The sequence below is a fragment of the Octodon degus genome, unplaced genomic scaffold (assembly GCF_000260255.1).
Source record: "Octodon degus isolate 3935 unplaced genomic scaffold, OctDeg1.0 scaffold00129, whole genome shotgun sequence".
Classification (NCBI taxonomy): domain Eukaryota; kingdom Metazoa; phylum Chordata; class Mammalia; order Rodentia; family Octodontidae; genus Octodon; species Octodon degus.
Window position 1 is genome coordinate 1641703 of NW_004524705.1, and position 18377 is coordinate 1660079.

Consider the following 18377-nt stretch of genomic DNA (forward strand, 5'->3'; position numbering starts at 1 on the left):
CAGTGTGCTCGACAATCTACACGAGCGTATATAAACATGCACAAACACACGCACCACACACACGCACACCTGTGCAGGTCTGTGGTGAACTGTACATCTACTCGTGTACAGTACATGCACATTATACATTCAACATCTCCAATTCAAATCTGATACTTCGGAATTATTTTTTGCTTTTTTCCTTTCTAGGTTTGTAAATATACAAAAGCAGGAACCTGGCTTTCATTATTTTCAAAACATTTTCTTGCTAAGCTAAATCAGTGCACTTATCTGGCTGATCTAACGGTGTCCCAAGTACACTGGTCCCTCTTGCCATCTCTGTGGAGCACTGCGTAGCCCCCGGATGTCCTAGTGAGTAGAGCGGGCACAGAGGGTCTCACTCCCTGCTTCCCTAGGCCTGCGTACTGTCAAGGCTGCTTCCTCAGTCTGGAATGCAACTACAGTAAGCTCGGTGAAAGCAGGGGCCGCTCCACACTGAGGGTGCAGTAACACAGGCTTACTGAAGGGACAGAAGGAATAGGATTTAGATTGGATAACTTTAATCATCACTAGTGATAAAGTCATAGCCATGGAATAAGCGCCAAAGAATGAAAAGGAGGAAGGAAAAATTTAATTCTTTAAAAATAGCAAAAGGGTAGGAAAGAACAGAGCTGAAAGTAGGAAGGGGACCAAAACTATTATTTCCTCAAAACATGAGGAGAGTTTCAAGAAGGAAAGTGGCCAAACTTATCTTCAGTTATGATGAAAGCAAGATGGAAATTACATGGCCTATCAACAGCACCTGCAACTGTGAACCGAAAGTCCTTGGCCTTCTAAACTGCTTAGAGCTCACAGCTACACACCCCAGACTTGTACTCGATCTCCAACTCCCTCTGGAGGCCAGGGGTTTCATGCTAGTAACCATTTTCTTCAAAATTTTTCTTTTTCTAGCTTAGTTTAAGATTATCAGGACAGTTGACAAATCTTTTCATTTCTACTCATCACTTAAAAAGTACAGCATAATCTTGCAGAAATCTTAATGTCAAGCAGTCTTTCAAAATGAGTATATCTAAATTTTATTATTGAGTTATCAATATTTGTATTTTAGTATAAGCCAAATGTTCAACTTTGAAAACACTTCTTATGATTCCTTTGGTAGCTAAATGAAATCTTTATACATCAATAGGAGTATAATCATCTCATCCTTTAAACCCCTAACAACCAGAAAAAATAAATGTATGCATCTTGTGCTTGCGATGATTTCTACATTTTAACATGTTAGATGTATTCCACTCAGTCTTGTCTAGCTAGTCGGCACGTTGGCACATGATGTTCTTTCTGTAGAAGGTCTTCACTCTGGTAAAAAACTAGTGCCAAGTAATTCTGAGGATGAAGAGACAGACTGCACAACACATGCACCACGGGCCTTGTGTCTGCGACAGGGATCATTCTAAAGTCTTTGTACTTACTATTTCATTAATCAGTGCTCACAGCAATGCTGTTGGACTACTGTTAATTCTTTTGATGATAAGAGATCAAAGTTTAATACACTAGCTATTTGTTACTTTGCCCATAGCTAGATACTAGTATTAGTGAGCAGAGTCAGGGCTTGGATTCGCATCAACCTGCCTAAAAGTTCTGAGAAGCCTTAATGTGTAGGCTTTAAAATAAATGAAATAATACAATATTTTATCACAAGAAAATGATTACTTGAAGAGCTGCTGGTTCATAGAGCGCTCTTCAGCTGACAACGGCGTGTATCAGGACGCACACCGAGAGTCCCTGCCGGAAGTCGAGGTCTGGTGCAGATGCGCACCCAGTGCCCACTGATGACAGAAGCTGTGAATCCCAGCATATCCGAGACTTAGTTCAGTTAGCGATCTGGGGACTGAACTCAGGCCCTTGCGCTTGCCAGGGAAGCGCTTATTCCACCGAGCCATCTCCCTGGCCCTGTTTTTGTTTTTCTTTTTCAGTTAGTGATTTTGACCTCTCAGCAATTAATGGGCCCTCTAATTACATGGAATGAAGTGGACTTCGATAATAAAGAACTAGGAAGGACTTCAGAAACATCTGCACCCCCACTCTTATAGTAAGAAAAGCAGATCCCCACAGGCAGCCTGTGGGGAGGTGTACATGACCGAGGGGCTCACACACTCAGGGCCTTTAACAATACCACTATGTTCTATTTTTTGTACAAAGGCGAGATCTAGAGAAAAAATATTAAAATGGAGAAAGTTATGTTCAGTGTAGGAAGCTGTTTGTCCATACAGCACAAGTTGCCCATTGATACATGTTTCTTTTCTTCTATATTTTTACTGCTGTGTCTGTGACATGAAATAGAATAGACCTTTGCCACATATGGCTATTTAAATTAAAATCAGTAAAGTTAAAAATACAGCTCCTCAGACACACTCATCAAGTGTCAAGTGCTTGAGAGACCAAAGGCACTCCGTGTGGCTGCACCAGGCACAGAGGGCTCTGGGGGCCATGTGGCTCTGCAAGCCAAGGGGCTTTCGCCACTGATGTTGCCTTGCCCCAGGGAATGGTGCCTCCTACGTGGTGAGCTGCAAAACTATGCACTTCAATTCTGAGAGAGGTTTCGTAGAGCCTGGAAATGAGCGGCGACGTGTGCTTTGCACTGACTTATATGGAAAGGAAGGCATCTGCAATAAATGATGACAACCATGCGGCCCACTCTGCAGAGGAATTAAACACTGTCACAAACCTCCACACAAGCAGGACGTGAACTGAGTAGGGCAGGTTCACCGTCAGCTTTCCTGGTGTGGAAAGAGAAGGAACTTCCTTTGGCAGACATTTTGAAGTTTTAAACTTCTGTTGTGCTATATGGCAGAAAACTCTCTCTCTCTCTCTCTCTCTCTCTCTCTCTCTCTCTCTCTCTCTCACACACACACACACACACACACACACACACACACCCCTCCCAGGATCAACTCAAAATTCAAAGTCATAAGGAAATAATTTGCTTTTAGTGCAGTGTCATTGGACTTCAAATAATAATTAACATGTATAATTATCAAGCAAGGAGATATTAATATTTTGTTTTGGTCAAGGAAGTTACATTCTGCTTTTCGTTATTGACCACTAATTTGTTTTAAATAGGCTATCTGTTAAGTTAGAGATTCTCACACCCTCCTTATAAGTGCAGCTGACTCATATTCTTTCAATTCAACAAGTTTCTTTTTTTGTAGCTAAAATCTTTCTCATACTTCATATGGATATAGCCGAATTCTACATGTGAAAATTGTACAAAGACAGAAAGTGCTGGTAAAGGCTATGCTTAGAAGTGTTTATCTTGAAGAAGAACACATGATTGAAGCTATGTGTGTAGTTTGTTTGAAATGCAGATCTTGGTTACAGGGCTACAATACATTCACTGTATATAAGCGAGTGTCCCAGCAACTTCTCATCCATTCCAGGGCCTGCTGATATTTTTCCCCATTTGAAAAGTCATGGAGTCGTCTTACAATTTGTTATCCTTAACAGCTATTATATTTTTATCTTACTATATAGGAATTTTCCATTAAATATTAATAAGGGATAACCCTATATATTAAATTACCAGAAGAATAAAATATTTATACTTTGCTTATCCATGTATACAATTCAACATCTCTTTCTAATCACACAGGTAATACCTGCTTGAAGTAAATTTTTAAAATACTAAAAATTTTATAGAGTAGAATTACTTACAATCCTGCCACCCACAAATAAAAGATAGAGTCCCTACTTTTTGTTGGCAAATGAGTATGACTGTGTGGAGGGGCACATGAATGACATCAATTCTCTGCCTGGGCCTTATTTCTACGTGGGGAAGGTGACATGCTTGCATGTTTTGTGCTTTCTTTTTTTATATTTGGGGACATAAGTTCTTTAGTGTATCACTAGATTTAGTTCTGTTATTCCTTTTAATATCTGCATGATATTTCAGGATTTATGTACAACATGAGTCCCAGCCACTCACTCATTACTTGACAGGTCTGTTAGGTAAAGCAGGAGGGACAGACGTAGCATGTTTACAGAATACCAAGCTCATTGTTAGCACATAGAATGGACAGCAGTGTTGAATTGTATTTTCTTAATTCAAAGATCTGTTGATGTTACAGGAATGGTGAAAAATAGAGTATAAATTTTCAAAATCCCACAGAATCAATGTATCAAGTGCCTCTCCTCTTGTCAACAGCACTGTACTTCTGACTGTCTCAGTTCCTTGATATAATGTTCAGTAAATAGCATGAAGCCCTCTGATTTGACATTTTACCCTGAGAAGGATAAAGAAACATTCTTCCCATGCACCGAGCGGCCTCTTCTGAGGGCTGGCCAACTTCAGCGTGAAGCTGCTAGAACGCGTTTGTTGGCTTGATTTCCATGTGGCACACATCTCTTGCCTTATGGTTATTCTCTGCTACATTGTAGACTTCTGTAATTGGGCTTTCTTTTCATCACTGTGGACACAAGTGCCTGTTCCTATATTTTTCGGCACAATGATGTCACACTACTTTCCTAACACCCAGTCTTATAAACATACAGACAGTATCAACCATTATGGATTCAGTTTAGAACCATAAAACATCTCAGAGAAACTTAAAATCTATAGCCTAATAGTTACTAAGTTGTGAAAGTTTTATTAAAGAGATAGCTTTCAAACATTCTAGATGACTAGTATAGATGGACCACTAAAGCGGCCAGTGTTTCCCTGTTTTTCTTAGATACGATCTAGTAAGGAAACATCATTAGGGCATGATCAATTTAAATGAAACCTAAATTTAAAATATCTTAATATTTTTGTTTTTATGAACATCATTTCAATGAATCAAAAATCCATGCCAATTCTACTTTCATGACTAAATTATGAAATCAGATGTTTTTATTTGAAAAAGTCATGCTTCTAAATAGGATTGTTTTCCTTAAATACTATTATTTAACTTACTGAAATGATAATTTTATAAATTAGTATAAGTGTAAATAGCATAAATGTAGGTTCCCTGGACAACACATGTTTGAACGCTGAGGCTACACTAAGTATCCATGTGTGTTCAGGGGCAGAGAGATGGACCAAGCAGAACCATTCACAGAAGAATGCAATTTTTAAAAATATACTTCGGTGAAATCTTAAGCATTCTTGAGGAAAGGGAGCCTATGCAACAACCATTACCTTCGGCTTTGTAATTGCTTCTTTGAAAACACCAACAACATTACTAATTCAAAACATTTCAAATAACCCACATTCACAGTTTTACCTCCTAGCCCTGAGCTCCTCCTAAAAGCGTGCATCTAACAGTCGGTGGATAGAGACCGCATGTGCTCTCTGCGCGGCATACCCTTGCACGGTGTTGGAGGAGCGCAGCCCCGCAGTGCAGCCGCGTCTTCAGTACTGCTGCGGAACGCAGGGTAGACCGGTCTGCCAATACCCTCACGCAGGGCTCGCCCATTTCCCTGGAACTATGCGGCGTGCAACGCGCATAGCTGGTGTGTGGGAAACATCATGAAGACTCCAGTGAAAGTTGTAAATTCTTATCCTTTATGCCGGTGAAATTTTAAAGACAGGCGCCTATCTAAGTGGATCTGACTGCCGACACACACAGGGTCACCCATGGAGACAACACGGCTCCTCTAGGGTGGCACAGCGGTGCTGTGAGCTTCCCACCCCGTTGCTCCCAGGCCCTGGCCCAGCCTGCGCCAGCCAACTCGATCTGTAACCAGACAGTGCTCCTGCCACTGCGAGCAAGCTCGCACCGCAAGGCGACCCGGCATGGTTTCTGCGTAATGTCTCCCCCAGGGGTGGACGTGGGTGCTGGCCCGCACTGCTGTGCGGCAGAAGCAGCAAAGAGCAGCGAGGGTGGGATGCTTCAAAGACAGCAGAACTGCAGGAAGAGTGGAGAGGAGCCCCGAGCCCTGCAGCTAGCATGTGCGCTAGTAACTGCCACTTTGCTGTTCCATGTTTGGTAAAGAAGGAAGCAGAAATGAGAATAAAAATGCAAAAAAGAATGGACTGTGGTAACAAGGCTGCCTTGGCAGTTGGGACAATTCTGAGGTACAGAAATAAGAGAACTAGAGAAAGTGAAAAGACAACTTGAAATAAATAATCCCACAATTCAGTGTTTAGTTCCTTATTCTAAAAATAATTTTAAATTTTTATTAGTGCATATTGCACGGATGAGTGAGCTTCCTCTTGGCAGCGCTGTGCGCTTCCTTGGAAGGCTTTCGAGCCATCACCCTCCCGCGTGCCCTCTCCCCTAACCTTACTCCTTCCTGTTCCTAACAATCCCCTATTTGATGTCATCTCAGCCCCTTTCAAAGATTCTCCATGAGAGAAACTTCCATGTGCGAGGTGTGATTAAAAAACATGGTGTAAATTTTAAAACATTTCCTAGGAAGCCATGACAGCAGGAGTCACCGCGCCGAGCCCCATCAAGCCCCCAGCGCGCGGTCCGGCTGCGGCTTCCGGGGCAGTCTGGCGTCCCTTGTCGTCAGGGTCTTTACTTGCGCTGTCCTAGCTGATGGATGTTTAGAATCGATTCAAAACATTTTCTTTTCTTGGTCATTTTGACTCTGGGGAAGAGCCAGGACCCTCGGCTGCCCGGCCAGCGAGGAAAGTGGCCGCGGGCGCGGCGCGGCCTTTCGAGCTGGTCTTCGCTCTGGACAGACACTCGGGACCGAGGTCCAGGCCTGCTTCAGAAAGCGGCAAGGAAAATGAATGAGTGTGTTCAGAATGAGGGGAGTACGCTTGAAGGGGAATTACTGGCAGTGTGTCTTTTATCATAATAAAGTTTTAGATTTAAACGGTATTTTTGATCCGCTGTTGCAAGCAGATGCGCGCGTGCCGCCTGCACCCTGGAACGAACTCGCAAGCACAAACTGTGGCTCACTCTCTCTGGCAAAGGCATAATTATGATGTTGATTTATAAAAACCTCTGAGAACAAAGCGCCATGAAACTTCAGAATGCTTATGATTAAGAAAGTTGGGAGACTCACTGCTATTTATTAATGTAACAAACTCTTCTAGGAGCGGCTAATTGATTGCCTGACGCACCATCGTAACTAGACAGAATTTACTTGGACACCAGAGCCACGATACGAAGCTACAGTATATAAAACTAAAGCAAACTATATTCATAGACAAATCTCATTATCATCTTGTAATGGGAAAATAATCAGCATTTACCAAAAGTACATACATCTTTAGAACACACTTAAAGGATAAGGTAGACTGCAAGGGTTGACAAAGTTATTCCGTGAAGACTTGGACCATATTGAAGTCCTCTTTCCTTTACTGTTTCTGATAGCTGCAGCTCCGAGCCATGTATGGTTTCTGTCAAAACCACACAGGCCTGAGTCACAGAGGAAAAGTAGCCCCAGACAGCAGCAAATGGGGGGGTGAGGCTGCGCCCCATGGCGCTGTTCCTGAGACAGCTCTGCAGTAGGCAGCCCGCAGCACAGTGTGCTTTCTGGGGCTATGTTAGTCAGTGCTAGGGGTGGCATGTGTGGGTTAGAGAAAGGAGCTGTACTCTCTGTTACTCGTTATGACAGGGTCTCCCTGTGTACCCCAGGCCAGCCTTGCTAGCCTCTCTGGTGCTCGGATTACAGGGTGCACCACCACGCCCGGCTAATTTTATATTTTTATAGAATAAAAGATACCTGTAGTACTTTCAAGATCTTTACCTGTTAAAGAAAAGAATAAGTAGAGAGCGCTTACCTGATTAGGTATCCTCAGCGGGGGCCGGGGACCTCCAGGGTACCGGGGTGACATAAAAGGCTAATGAAGCAAAGCAAATAAACAAACAAAACAGTAAACAGCACACTGTAAAATTCAGATCCGAAAAGAAACGACTTAAAAAGTTTAGAATTAACAAAACATAAATCAGTTCACTCTGCTTTGTGGCTGCTTTCAGTAGAGTGCTCCAACAAAAATATAGAAATCTCAAAGATATTAAAATAATTACAGCAAAATTAAAAGAATATTAAGATAATGGTATCTAACTGGCAAAAAGAAGATTAAGAAAGAGACAAATGAATCAAAATAAAGACTTCAAGAATTTTACTGGCTATTACACAAGCTATGTTCTGCAGAACCTATATACTTTGGGTTAGATTTCAAAGTTTGATTACTTTTCTTTAATAATTTTGCACTTCTCAAATTCATCATTGCTTTTTTAGCTTGTATGTAAAATGGTGGAGACATTTCTTTTCCAGGGTCACTTATAGCTAGAAAAAGGGTTTGGTTTTCTCTTATTAGGAGTTTGTTACAATTCAGTATTGAGTATATATCTTAAAATTGAAATTTCTTTGCATTCTCTGACCCTAGAAGACTATGAAGTTAATATATTCAATAAGAGAAAAAGGTCTTATTTTAAAAGCCAAGTTTATCTGTGTTATTAGACGCGGTGGCTCCCCAAGACGTGTACAATGTTACAGTCTAGGAACTGAGCCACACCTGTGTGTACACGCCTTCTGTGACTGTCCAGTGCTGAGTGGAAAGAAAACATTTGAATCACTTAGATTTGGGTACCACATGGATCCATTTATTAAATTATTCAAAACCCCAATTTTATTGTATTTTCTGAAATATCAAAGAAATTTTATTTAGTTATGCCTCAATGCAGAATGATGTAAGTGTTTAATTCCCTGGGCAAGTTAAATTGAGGGCACGGCATAGAATTAAACCCTGCCTTTACAATGTGTCTCCTACAAATATTTTGAGAAAATTAGATCTGTAGTTCATGACTATGCGGCTTCCATGGTGGTTCTAAAAGCAGTGCCCAAGAGCCTCAAGCCCCTGCAGCCTCGGCCAGCGTTCCTACCGCGTCCTTCGGACGACCTGACTGCCTAGAGAAGCAGGCGTCTGGCTCTCTGTCCTGGCTCTCACGGGTTCATGCTGTCAGGGCGGAAACCGGGTAGTGCAGGTGGTACAGTCAATGACGGTTGACACAGTGTAAGTTGATTTTCCAATTTTGACAAAGTTGTCTTAAAAGGTTTAGTTTTCACGTATTTGATTGAAGTTGGCTCTCTTTTATGACTTCTGAAAATGCTCCCTAAATTGGATTGAGACATGATCTATCCATGACCAGCTGATTTCTCTATCCTTTTCTTTTCTAAAGCATTCAAGGTCATTTACAAAACTCACTTCAGTTCAGAACTCCCTCCGACATTTTAATACTTAGGTATTGTGCCATTGGTTTTGTAGTGGTTGGCTTTCTTTATAACAATTTTTATGACATAACTAATTTAGAGAATGATGCCAATTTACTGAAATATGGAGAAATAAAAATAGGCTACTGATTATTCCTATCTTTAACAAAATCACTTTAAAATGCAGTACAGGGCAGAAATTATGTGAAAATATCACTAAATGCCAAACGTTGAGATAAACATTAAGCACCTTGTTTGAAGTACGGCATCAGAGATGTGTACCTCAGTCCAAATGTGAAGAGCAGCCACAGTGTCCCCTTGGTGGAGTATCTCAAAGGGAGCTGCTTGCTCTCCAACCATGGCACTATGAACAGACGTGTGTGTTTACTGGGCTGTCTGCACGTTCCTATCCACTGGCCAGGGCGTGGGGGTGGGTCAGGACAGGACAGGCTAGAGAGCCACAGGGCCTCAAATTAAAATTAAGAGTGAGACTGCCTGTTTTTAGTCAATCTATTTCCTCTTGCTTATCTTTTTCTAGCTTATATTTTTGGTAAAAAACCTAAAAATTGAACATCAATTATAAACCTCAGTTTTTATACAATTAAAACATAATATGACAAAAATCTAGTGAATTTAGATAAATCTACTTTTATCTGGAATGTAAGGACTGTTCTGGATAAAGCAGGTACATATAAAATTAATGCTGTTGTCACATCAGCTTTTAATATTCAGACGGATCTTTATCTCACATGATCGCAACTGCTGACTAAATCAGCTTGCGGAGACAGCAAGAGAGTCCAGAAGAGTGTACACAGGAGTGACAGACAGTTCCTGCGCTGATATCTGGACTTCACTGTTAGAAATCAGTTTGCTTTCAAATATAATTCAAAATATTAAAACAAATTTAAATTGCTTTATACTAAAACATTAATCTGCTCAACTGAAAATACGAAGCTTATCCACTGGCCAGCATGCTACTGTCCCGGGGGCAGCACTCCTCACTTGAGTGAGCGCTCTCCATGTTCAGGGTGAGGTTTATTTTTGTTTTCAATAGTTAAGGCATCTAATATTTTGAAAAATTATTCATTTATATTGTGTATAGAGAAGACATCTGAGTGGGAGCTAAGGGCCTTGGCTCTGGGCTTTGCGCCACCGCTCATTCAGAGTGGCCTCGAGCTGCAAGCCTGTTAGTCTCGGCACCCCTCACAGGCAAGCGCAGCCGGTTGAGCCCCCGAGGTCCTTAGAACAGCGGTCGGCTGGGAAGGTGCGGTGCAATTTGCTCACACAACACTAAGATCCACCGAGGTGCAGCTCTGCTGATGCATACTGGGGTGTCCAGGTTCGTAATTAAGAGGAGAAACTACCTCCTGCAACATTGTTCTCTACATCAGCCCACTAATCTGGAACAAATAGAACGTTCCATTCACCAAATAGCAAGTTATCAATGCAAATCTAAAGAAACGGCCTTTCAATCCGCTCTTCCCTCAGAGTCCCGTCACGTCACCCTTCTTGGTAGAACATGCAGTGTTGTGCCTGACTGAAAACCAAGGCTGCGCTTCCAAATCTTCCAGGTTAGGCCGGGCTTCCCAGGCAAGGCGCTTCCCGATGGAAGATGAACTGGGCAGCGTGGGGCAACAGCGCTCACGGAAACTCCTGTTCCCACACACTTCAGCTATGCCTCCTATGGACTGAATGTCTGTGTCCCCATAGATCGCCCTGCTGACGTTCTAAGCCCCAGTGTGATGTAGCTGGAGGTGGAGCCTTGGAGGTAATCAGGTCACACAAGGAAACTGTTCAGGAACGGGATCAGTATAATATATATCTGTAATGGCATCATAGCCTGCCTCCCTCCCTCCCTCCATCTCTCTCTCTCCGGCCATGAACGTACCATCATCTGCAAACAAGTAAGCTGGCCTTCTCCAGAAGGGAGCTCATTCTGTGGACAGCGCTTGGCCTGGAGCTTTGTAACATTCAGAACTCAGATGGGTACAAATCTGTCCTGTAAGCAACCCAGTCCATAGGATTTTATTAAAGCAGCCCGGCTAAAATGCTCTAGAAGGAACGAGGCAAAGCAAGTGGAAGGAAGTGAAAACCATATACTATCAGAAAATCAATAAATATTTGATGACAAAATGAAAGGAAAAAATGCGCTAATAGAAATACAAATGAAGTGTCCAGCTCATTTCCTGCAAATAGTCTTTTAGAGAAGAAATTACACCACTTAGAATTATAACTTATTTCAGAATGAATGTCATTAAATTTTAAAGGATTATTATTTTCCATTATATCTAGAAATTATTCATGGAATTTTCAACCTCTGCTTTCCTAGCAGGGAGATTTTCCCTTCGTTCCTTGCTCTTTCTGCTAGCACAAGGTGGTAGCTTCCCTCCTCTTCTTCTATCTTCCTGAAGGCCTTGGCGTTTCATCTGATTCCTAAGAATTAAGTGGAACTGGCTCTTCGTCTTCACCTACACTGAGTAAGACGGTTTCTCAGTCAGGTCTTTTTAGCTCAGAGGGCCCCAGATTGTTCAGTGGAATAGCTTTATAAATATCTCACTGGCAGTGAAATTACAGAGATGGGAAAAATTTTACATCCTACTTAAGACATACATAATAAAACTGTACATCTTAAATGATATATTGCTTGAAAGGTAATTTTGTTAATATTTTCTAAAAATAGTTTCTGAAAGTGTATAAATATGATCCATCAACACCATATTTGTTTACCCTCAAGTATGAGTTTAAATGTCACTGACTCTTTAAAGACTCTCTAGCATCCTTCCTGCTAATTTCTTGGTGTTTTCTTTATATTATTTATCAGGGAGGATTTAGTATGCTACAGTTTAGTATTTGATATGCAGGACACCCACCTCAGAGGAAGAAACACAAAACAATATTAGAGTAGGTAATTACCTTAAGGTCAAGATAATTAGCCTATAAAATAATGCTAGCATTCCTTAGAATCTCTAAAATTGATGTAGTAACATATATCAGCCTTTTATTTTGACTACTTCAACTGGGCTTTAGAGTTTCTTTAAATCTTGGTCCTGCAGTATAACGTAAGAATGAAGAAAATTTTAAACAATTGAAAAGGATAAAATTTTTTCTTTAAAACCAAACACAAGTATGTTTTATAGCCTATATTTTATGAGCACACTTTAGAAAAAGACAATAATGAAGAAAGATAAATACTTAACATGGACAACAGTTACACTGAGGGCAGTTTATTTTTTTATTTTTTAGTGGAACCGGGGATTGAACTCAGGCCCTTGCGCTTGCCAGACAAGTGCTTATTCTACTGAGCTATCTCCCCAGCCCCTTGAGGACAGTTTATACTTTGGAAAATTTAGAAGCCCAAGATAATTCTGAAACTGACGATTACATAGGACTTCTTTAATTTAAGGTAACTTTGGACTTCTTCTAAAATTTATCACAGGATCTACAGGGCCTCACTACATAGATTGGATTCCTAGTGATTCTCATGTTTTTAGCCTCTCAAGTGCTGGGATTACAGGCGGGTGCCACCACACCCAGTCTCAATGGCTGTCTCAGCACGCCCTGGGGGCGGGGCCAACACAGCACACCAGGGATCGAACCCGGCCACTGCACTCTGCCTAAGCAGGCGCTTTAGTCCGCTGAGCTATCTGGCCGTCCCAACTTTGGACTTTTTTGAAGACAAAGTTTTCTGGTGAAATTTGCTTCCAAGTTTAAAACAGAAAACTTCTTAGATGACTGAAATACATAGCTACCAAGTTTAAGAAAATATGAATTTAAAACAATGAAGCAGTAACTGTGCACTTAAAGGACTTTACACTTTATGAAACGACTTACTTAATACTTTATGAGTTATGTCATTCATTTATAATAAAATATGATTTCTTATATAGTCTTATTTGAATGTCTTTTTGACATATATCAGAGCAAAACAAAATTTTTTTTTGTTACCAGGAATCAAACTCACAACCTTGCACTTGCCAGGCAATCCCGGCAGCCCCCTTCCCCAAAGCAGGAACTTTTCTCCTTTTCCTTTTTCATTAAACCAAGCTCCATATTTAGAGAATGTGCAAGTGTTCTCAACTGCTGTGTTAGCTCCGTGCCTATCCATGCAGCTTCGTGGGCCCAGAGCCCCTGTGGGCAGGGACATCCTGGGTGCACATTCCGGTCCATATCCGGACTCTCTTGTCCAGGCCAGCCCCCTCCCCGCCCCACAACCCTCCCGTAATGCATAATGCGCCCTGCTTCGTGCATCACCCTGGCTGCTGCCGGACTGCAGCCCTGCAGGGAGGCCAGGCAATTTGCATACAGCGCAGTAATTAGCATGCACTCTGGATTCACTAAAAGAAAGACCACAACCACACTGAAAGTAAGTTAGCAAGCTCTACCTCACTTTTCTTCAACATTTTGGTGGTGTTTTAGTAACAGTTTTGGGCACATTTGTGTTTTTAAAATTAACTGCTAACAGGAACCAGTCGACAGGTGGGCAATGTTGGGAAATGGCTGTGATAGTAGGAGAAGAGTCGCGTCACTGATAACAGCGCTCATCACCATTCGCTAAGGGCACGAGGGCAGGCAGCAAGCTGCTAGCCACTCCTCGGTGCGGAGCAGAGCGCTGCTGGCTGCGCAGCTCGTGGGCTCGGGAGTGCGCTCCCTGCCTGAGGTATGAAAGGCTCGCGAAACCAGCCAAAGAGGAAGGAAGCTTGGTCCTCCGGTACAAACCTCTATCTGGCCAATTTACCTGTTTTGTTAAAAACAAAGACGTCTCTTCATATTGCAAAGAGCAACTGTCCTGTTCATAGTGTATCTGGCCATCTGGTAGTAAAATGCTTACAAATATCTGTCAAGAGGGAAAACCTTGATTGCTTAAATAGGATAAGTTACATCTTCCAGAGACCCTCAGAAGACTAAGAAAGAACAAAGACCTAGAGACCCCAACACAATGCTGAATTAAAATGAAAATATCCATTTCTACAACATATAAGAGAAGCTACAATTTAGATGACAAACAAGGCTTTTTATTTTCTCCTCCTACTTTCAGGTTTTTCTAACTGTTTCTGTGTGCAGGTTTTTAAATCATGCTTCTCGGGCAGGTCGTGCAGGAGCAGCCGTAGCCGCGCCTCGGTACAGGAGGACGCGGTCACTTGCCTCGGAGGCCTGCTGGTGGGCTCCTTCTCTGGAGCCAGCAGCTGTGAGAACTCTAGACAGCAGCGCACGTGCGGAGGCCGTTGCCTGCTGGGATTGAAGTGTGTTTTCAAAGTTTACAGTCCTTGGGTCAAGTCTCAGAAATAAGCCTTCAACGACAGGCTCTCTTTCCATTAATTGTAACTGTCCTACGAACCTGTTTTGAAACTGTCTCATTGCTATTTGTTTCTCAATAAAATCAATAAAAAAATTAAGTTAAAAAGTGATGTTTATTCATATGGAGCTGTCTCCAACATTGCTACCTCATTAAAAGTGAAAAGAAATATTTAAAATATTTATTGACAAATTTGCCTGAAAATAACAATAAACCAAATACATATTAAAAAAAAAAAAAAAAGAGAAAAAAGAAAAGTTTCAGCGGCCGAGCAGTGACACGTACCCTGCACACCGCCTTTCGGGTGTGAACATCTTTAGACCAGAAACTCATAAGAAAGTAGTTATTTGCCGAATTGTAGCTGCCTCTCTCAACATTACTCTGAAGCACAGACACACAGTGGCCAGGTGCGTGGCGCTGTCCTGGCGCGTGGCGCTGTCCCCGGTGGTCCCGCCCGCTGCACGCGATCACAGACCTCTTCCCCCGGGCCTCGCACAGGGCTCTGGGCCTGAAGTTAATCTTTCCAATATTGCTTTCAGCATACTATTTTAAGCAGCTACAAGGAATAAAACTACTTGATGGCATAAAATTTATTCTAGACTCTAAACTCAAGTTTTATATAGATGTGATAGGCCATAATTATTCAGTTCTAGAAAGGTAATAAAATATATTTGTTGTAAGATTTAATCAAAAGCATAAACACTCTCAAAACCAGAACATTAGCTATTTATTATGCCTATTTTTTCATTAACTAAACTTATCTTTAAAATAAAAAAGGCCAAAAACAAACAAGGCAACTGCGCACACAACCTTTGGGGCCAGGAAGATAGCTCAGTAGTCTAAAGCGCCTGCTTAGGCAAGCTTAGGCAAGAGTGCAGGGACCGTGGTTCGATCCCCACCACATGCCGAGCCAGCCCTGCCCCCCCCGCCCCCCCCCCGCCCCAGGGAAGGTTAAGCCAGACACACAAAAAAGTTATCTTTACATGATTTTTTTTGGGGGGGGGTATTGGGTATCAAACTCAGTTCTGCTGAGCTATCTGAGCTATCCTGGCCCCTACATGATATTCTCGATACAGATTTCATTCTATATTTTACTTGTAAGTAAATACTTCTTAACTTAAATGTGTTAACTTTATTGAAGTCCAGTTCTACCTATAGTAATATTGGGAAAACTATTTTGAAAAATCATTAGTGACTTCACTCTTTATTTTACCTCAACTGCATTTCATATAAGAACTGCTTACATATTTTTGTGTTTATAACTCTACGAGATGCTTCAGGAGTTTTCTGTAGAAAAGTAATGATGCATAAATTATACATCAGATGAATTTAGTTAGAGTTTCTCTACAATTCATACATCCTAATTTGTTTCCTTTCTTCTGTTTTTCATGAGCATCTCCATCAGACATTTCTGACACCCCAGTGAATACGACACTCTTGATTAACACATTTTAATTCCAGCTAGTACTAAACCAATTTAGCTTCCCAAAAGATATTCTTGGGCTGGCGCATCCTGCTGATAAGCGCAAGTGTGTGGTTTATCTCCCGTATGTCTTAGATATTCTATCATCATCAACACTTAATTAAAAGAACTCACATAAAATAACTACATAGTAAGAACATACCCAGCCTTCTCGCCCTCATTCTGGCAATCCTCCCCACCGATCCAGGTGACACAGACCCAGCCCACACATCTGCGCCGCCGGGTGCTCTCAGGAGGAGACCTGAAGCCGGGCCTCTCCTGCCGCTTTCCTCCCCGCACTGCGTCCTCACGGCATGCTGGCAGCCTGGCTGTGACGCGCACGGGGCCGGCCACCGCTCTAATTCATGAAAGTCTGAGTGACACTGTATACGTATTTTAATAATCTGCTTAAGTCAGTTTACGGACAAAATGTGCACAGCACATAGATATTTTTGTTGTCTTAAGCCCCTTTACTGATAAGGACAGTGGCAGGCCAACTCACTGAGAAAATAACAGCTTGGGGATGAAAATAAATATCTGAGATTGGTAATTTAGGACCCCAAATCAGACTGGGGTCCTAAATTTGATTCAATTTAACCTAAGACTTAGTAACTTTTATAAAACACCTGACTTTTCGTGAAAGAGTGCAAGACTGTCACTGTCCCCTCCCTTTCCCATTTCATAGTTATGTTTCTGTGTGAAGTTGTTCTAGAAGGAAGCGTGGGAGACAGGTAGCTCAATTTACTTAGTCGTCCACAGCGAAAGCACAACACAACAACATAACACAACACAACCCGCCCTGCACCTGGTCTTGACCCTTCTGGTCCCCTGCTGAGGTCATCCTTTCGTATCCCACCTGGAGACAGGGGCGCTGGATACAGAAAGTGGACTGGGGCTTGGTGTTCGGACGCAGCTGGCTGGTGACACGTGCTTTTACTTTCTCTGGAAGAAAATTCCCTAGACACTATCATACTCATTTGGGACTGCACTGTAAACGTGAAGTGTACAGCTAAAGCTCACTTAAAGCTCAGTTCTTACCTAGGATAGTCTCTCTACAGAACAGATTTCTGTAGAGGTGATTGCTGCACTGAGTGTGTGCCAGGCAGCGTTTCACATGGCGGATCACTCTCGTCCTGGAACCTTTTCTACTCGGGCCAGGCGGTCACGCTTCCTGGCTCCCTTGCTGTTTCATGGGCTGCTCCTTCCTATGCCTCTTTGCTATTTTTTGTCACCTTCCAGACTTCCTCCCATTGGACACCCCAGCACCTGGCCCTGTGCAGCCTCTTGCCCCTGTACCCAGTTCTGGTGCTGCCACCGAGGCTCATAGCTTTCAGTGAGTCAAGAGCTGGGATGCCTGCAGGCCTCGGCACAGTGCCCAGGCTCTTCTGTCACACTCTCCTCAGAACTGCACTCTGTCTCATGGCCACCTCACTCTTAAGGAGTTCACAAGAAGCATCTGGACTTCCTCTGCACTCTTCCCCTTGAAATTTTACCTACTTCACCAGGTATCAGCTCCATTGTTTCCAACTGAATAGGCCACATGCCTCAGTGTTGTCCTTGACTTGTCCTATTTTTTCACCAACACATACACAAAGCATCACCAAGCCTTGTTGGCTGTAATTTCAAAACAGATAAGAGAATTAACTCGGCCTCTCTCCACTGTGACTACCTGGGTGCACAAGAATCTTTTGCCAAAATTCTGCAGTAACGTGCAAACTAGTCTTCCATTTCTATGATGTCCTTTTATAGGCTAAACTCAACACTGCTACAGCAACTGTTAAAATCCCCCATGCAGAGAAAAACCCAGCCTCCAGCAAGAATTAGAAAGTTCTTGGGCTGGGGAGATAGCTCTGTGGTCTAAGCACTTGCCTGGCAAGTGCAAGGACCTGGGTTCAATCCCTGGTTCTATAGCATGCCATGCCCCAGGAACCCTGAGCATGCTGAGCCGGCCACCAAAACCGGGCCTGGCGGTGCATGCCTGCAATCCCATTTCTGGGAAGGCTGAGACAGGAGGATCACTACGAGTCTGAGCTGTGTAGTGAGACCCTGGGCCAAATAAATAAATGATTTTTTAAAAGTAAACAGTTGCTTAGTTCTTGGTCTGACTTCCTCTCATCCACAGCTTCATATCTGCCCCTCCCAGTGGACACCGTTTATCTGTGCAGACCTTCTCGTCATTCCTAACAGTCATGTTTTGAACTTGGGGCCTCTGCATTTGCCTACCTCTTGGCCAGGACGTCCTTCCCTGTATATCACATGGTTTGTATCCTCATTTCCTTCAAATCCTTCCTCCAACGACATTGTTATAGCTTGTGTCTAAACGTCCCCAGAGGCCTGAAGTGCTCATAGCAAGGACTTTGGGGAGGTGGTAAGACTGTGGGTATAGCCAAATGCAATGTGGGAAGGTGATGTGGTTGGAGGAGGTGGTCCCTGGGGGTGTGGCCTGGCAGGGTTTATTACCCTCCCCCTCATGGGGTGTGGCCTGGCAGGCTCTAC

The 18377-nt window shown here is 42.6% G+C and overlaps 1 protein-coding gene across 1 annotated transcript in view; it reads right to left on the reverse strand.

Moving 5' to 3' along the window:
• Ssbp2 (single stranded DNA binding protein 2) overlaps positions 1 to 18377 on the reverse strand; it is a 182578-nt gene that overhangs the window by 56003 nt on the left and 108198 nt on the right. The window contains exon 6 of the mRNA XM_023700977.1: positions 7694 to 7753. Coding sequence (XP_023556745.1) covers positions 7694 to 7753 — 60 coding nt within the window. The remainder of the gene's footprint in view (positions 1 to 7693; positions 7754 to 18377) is intronic.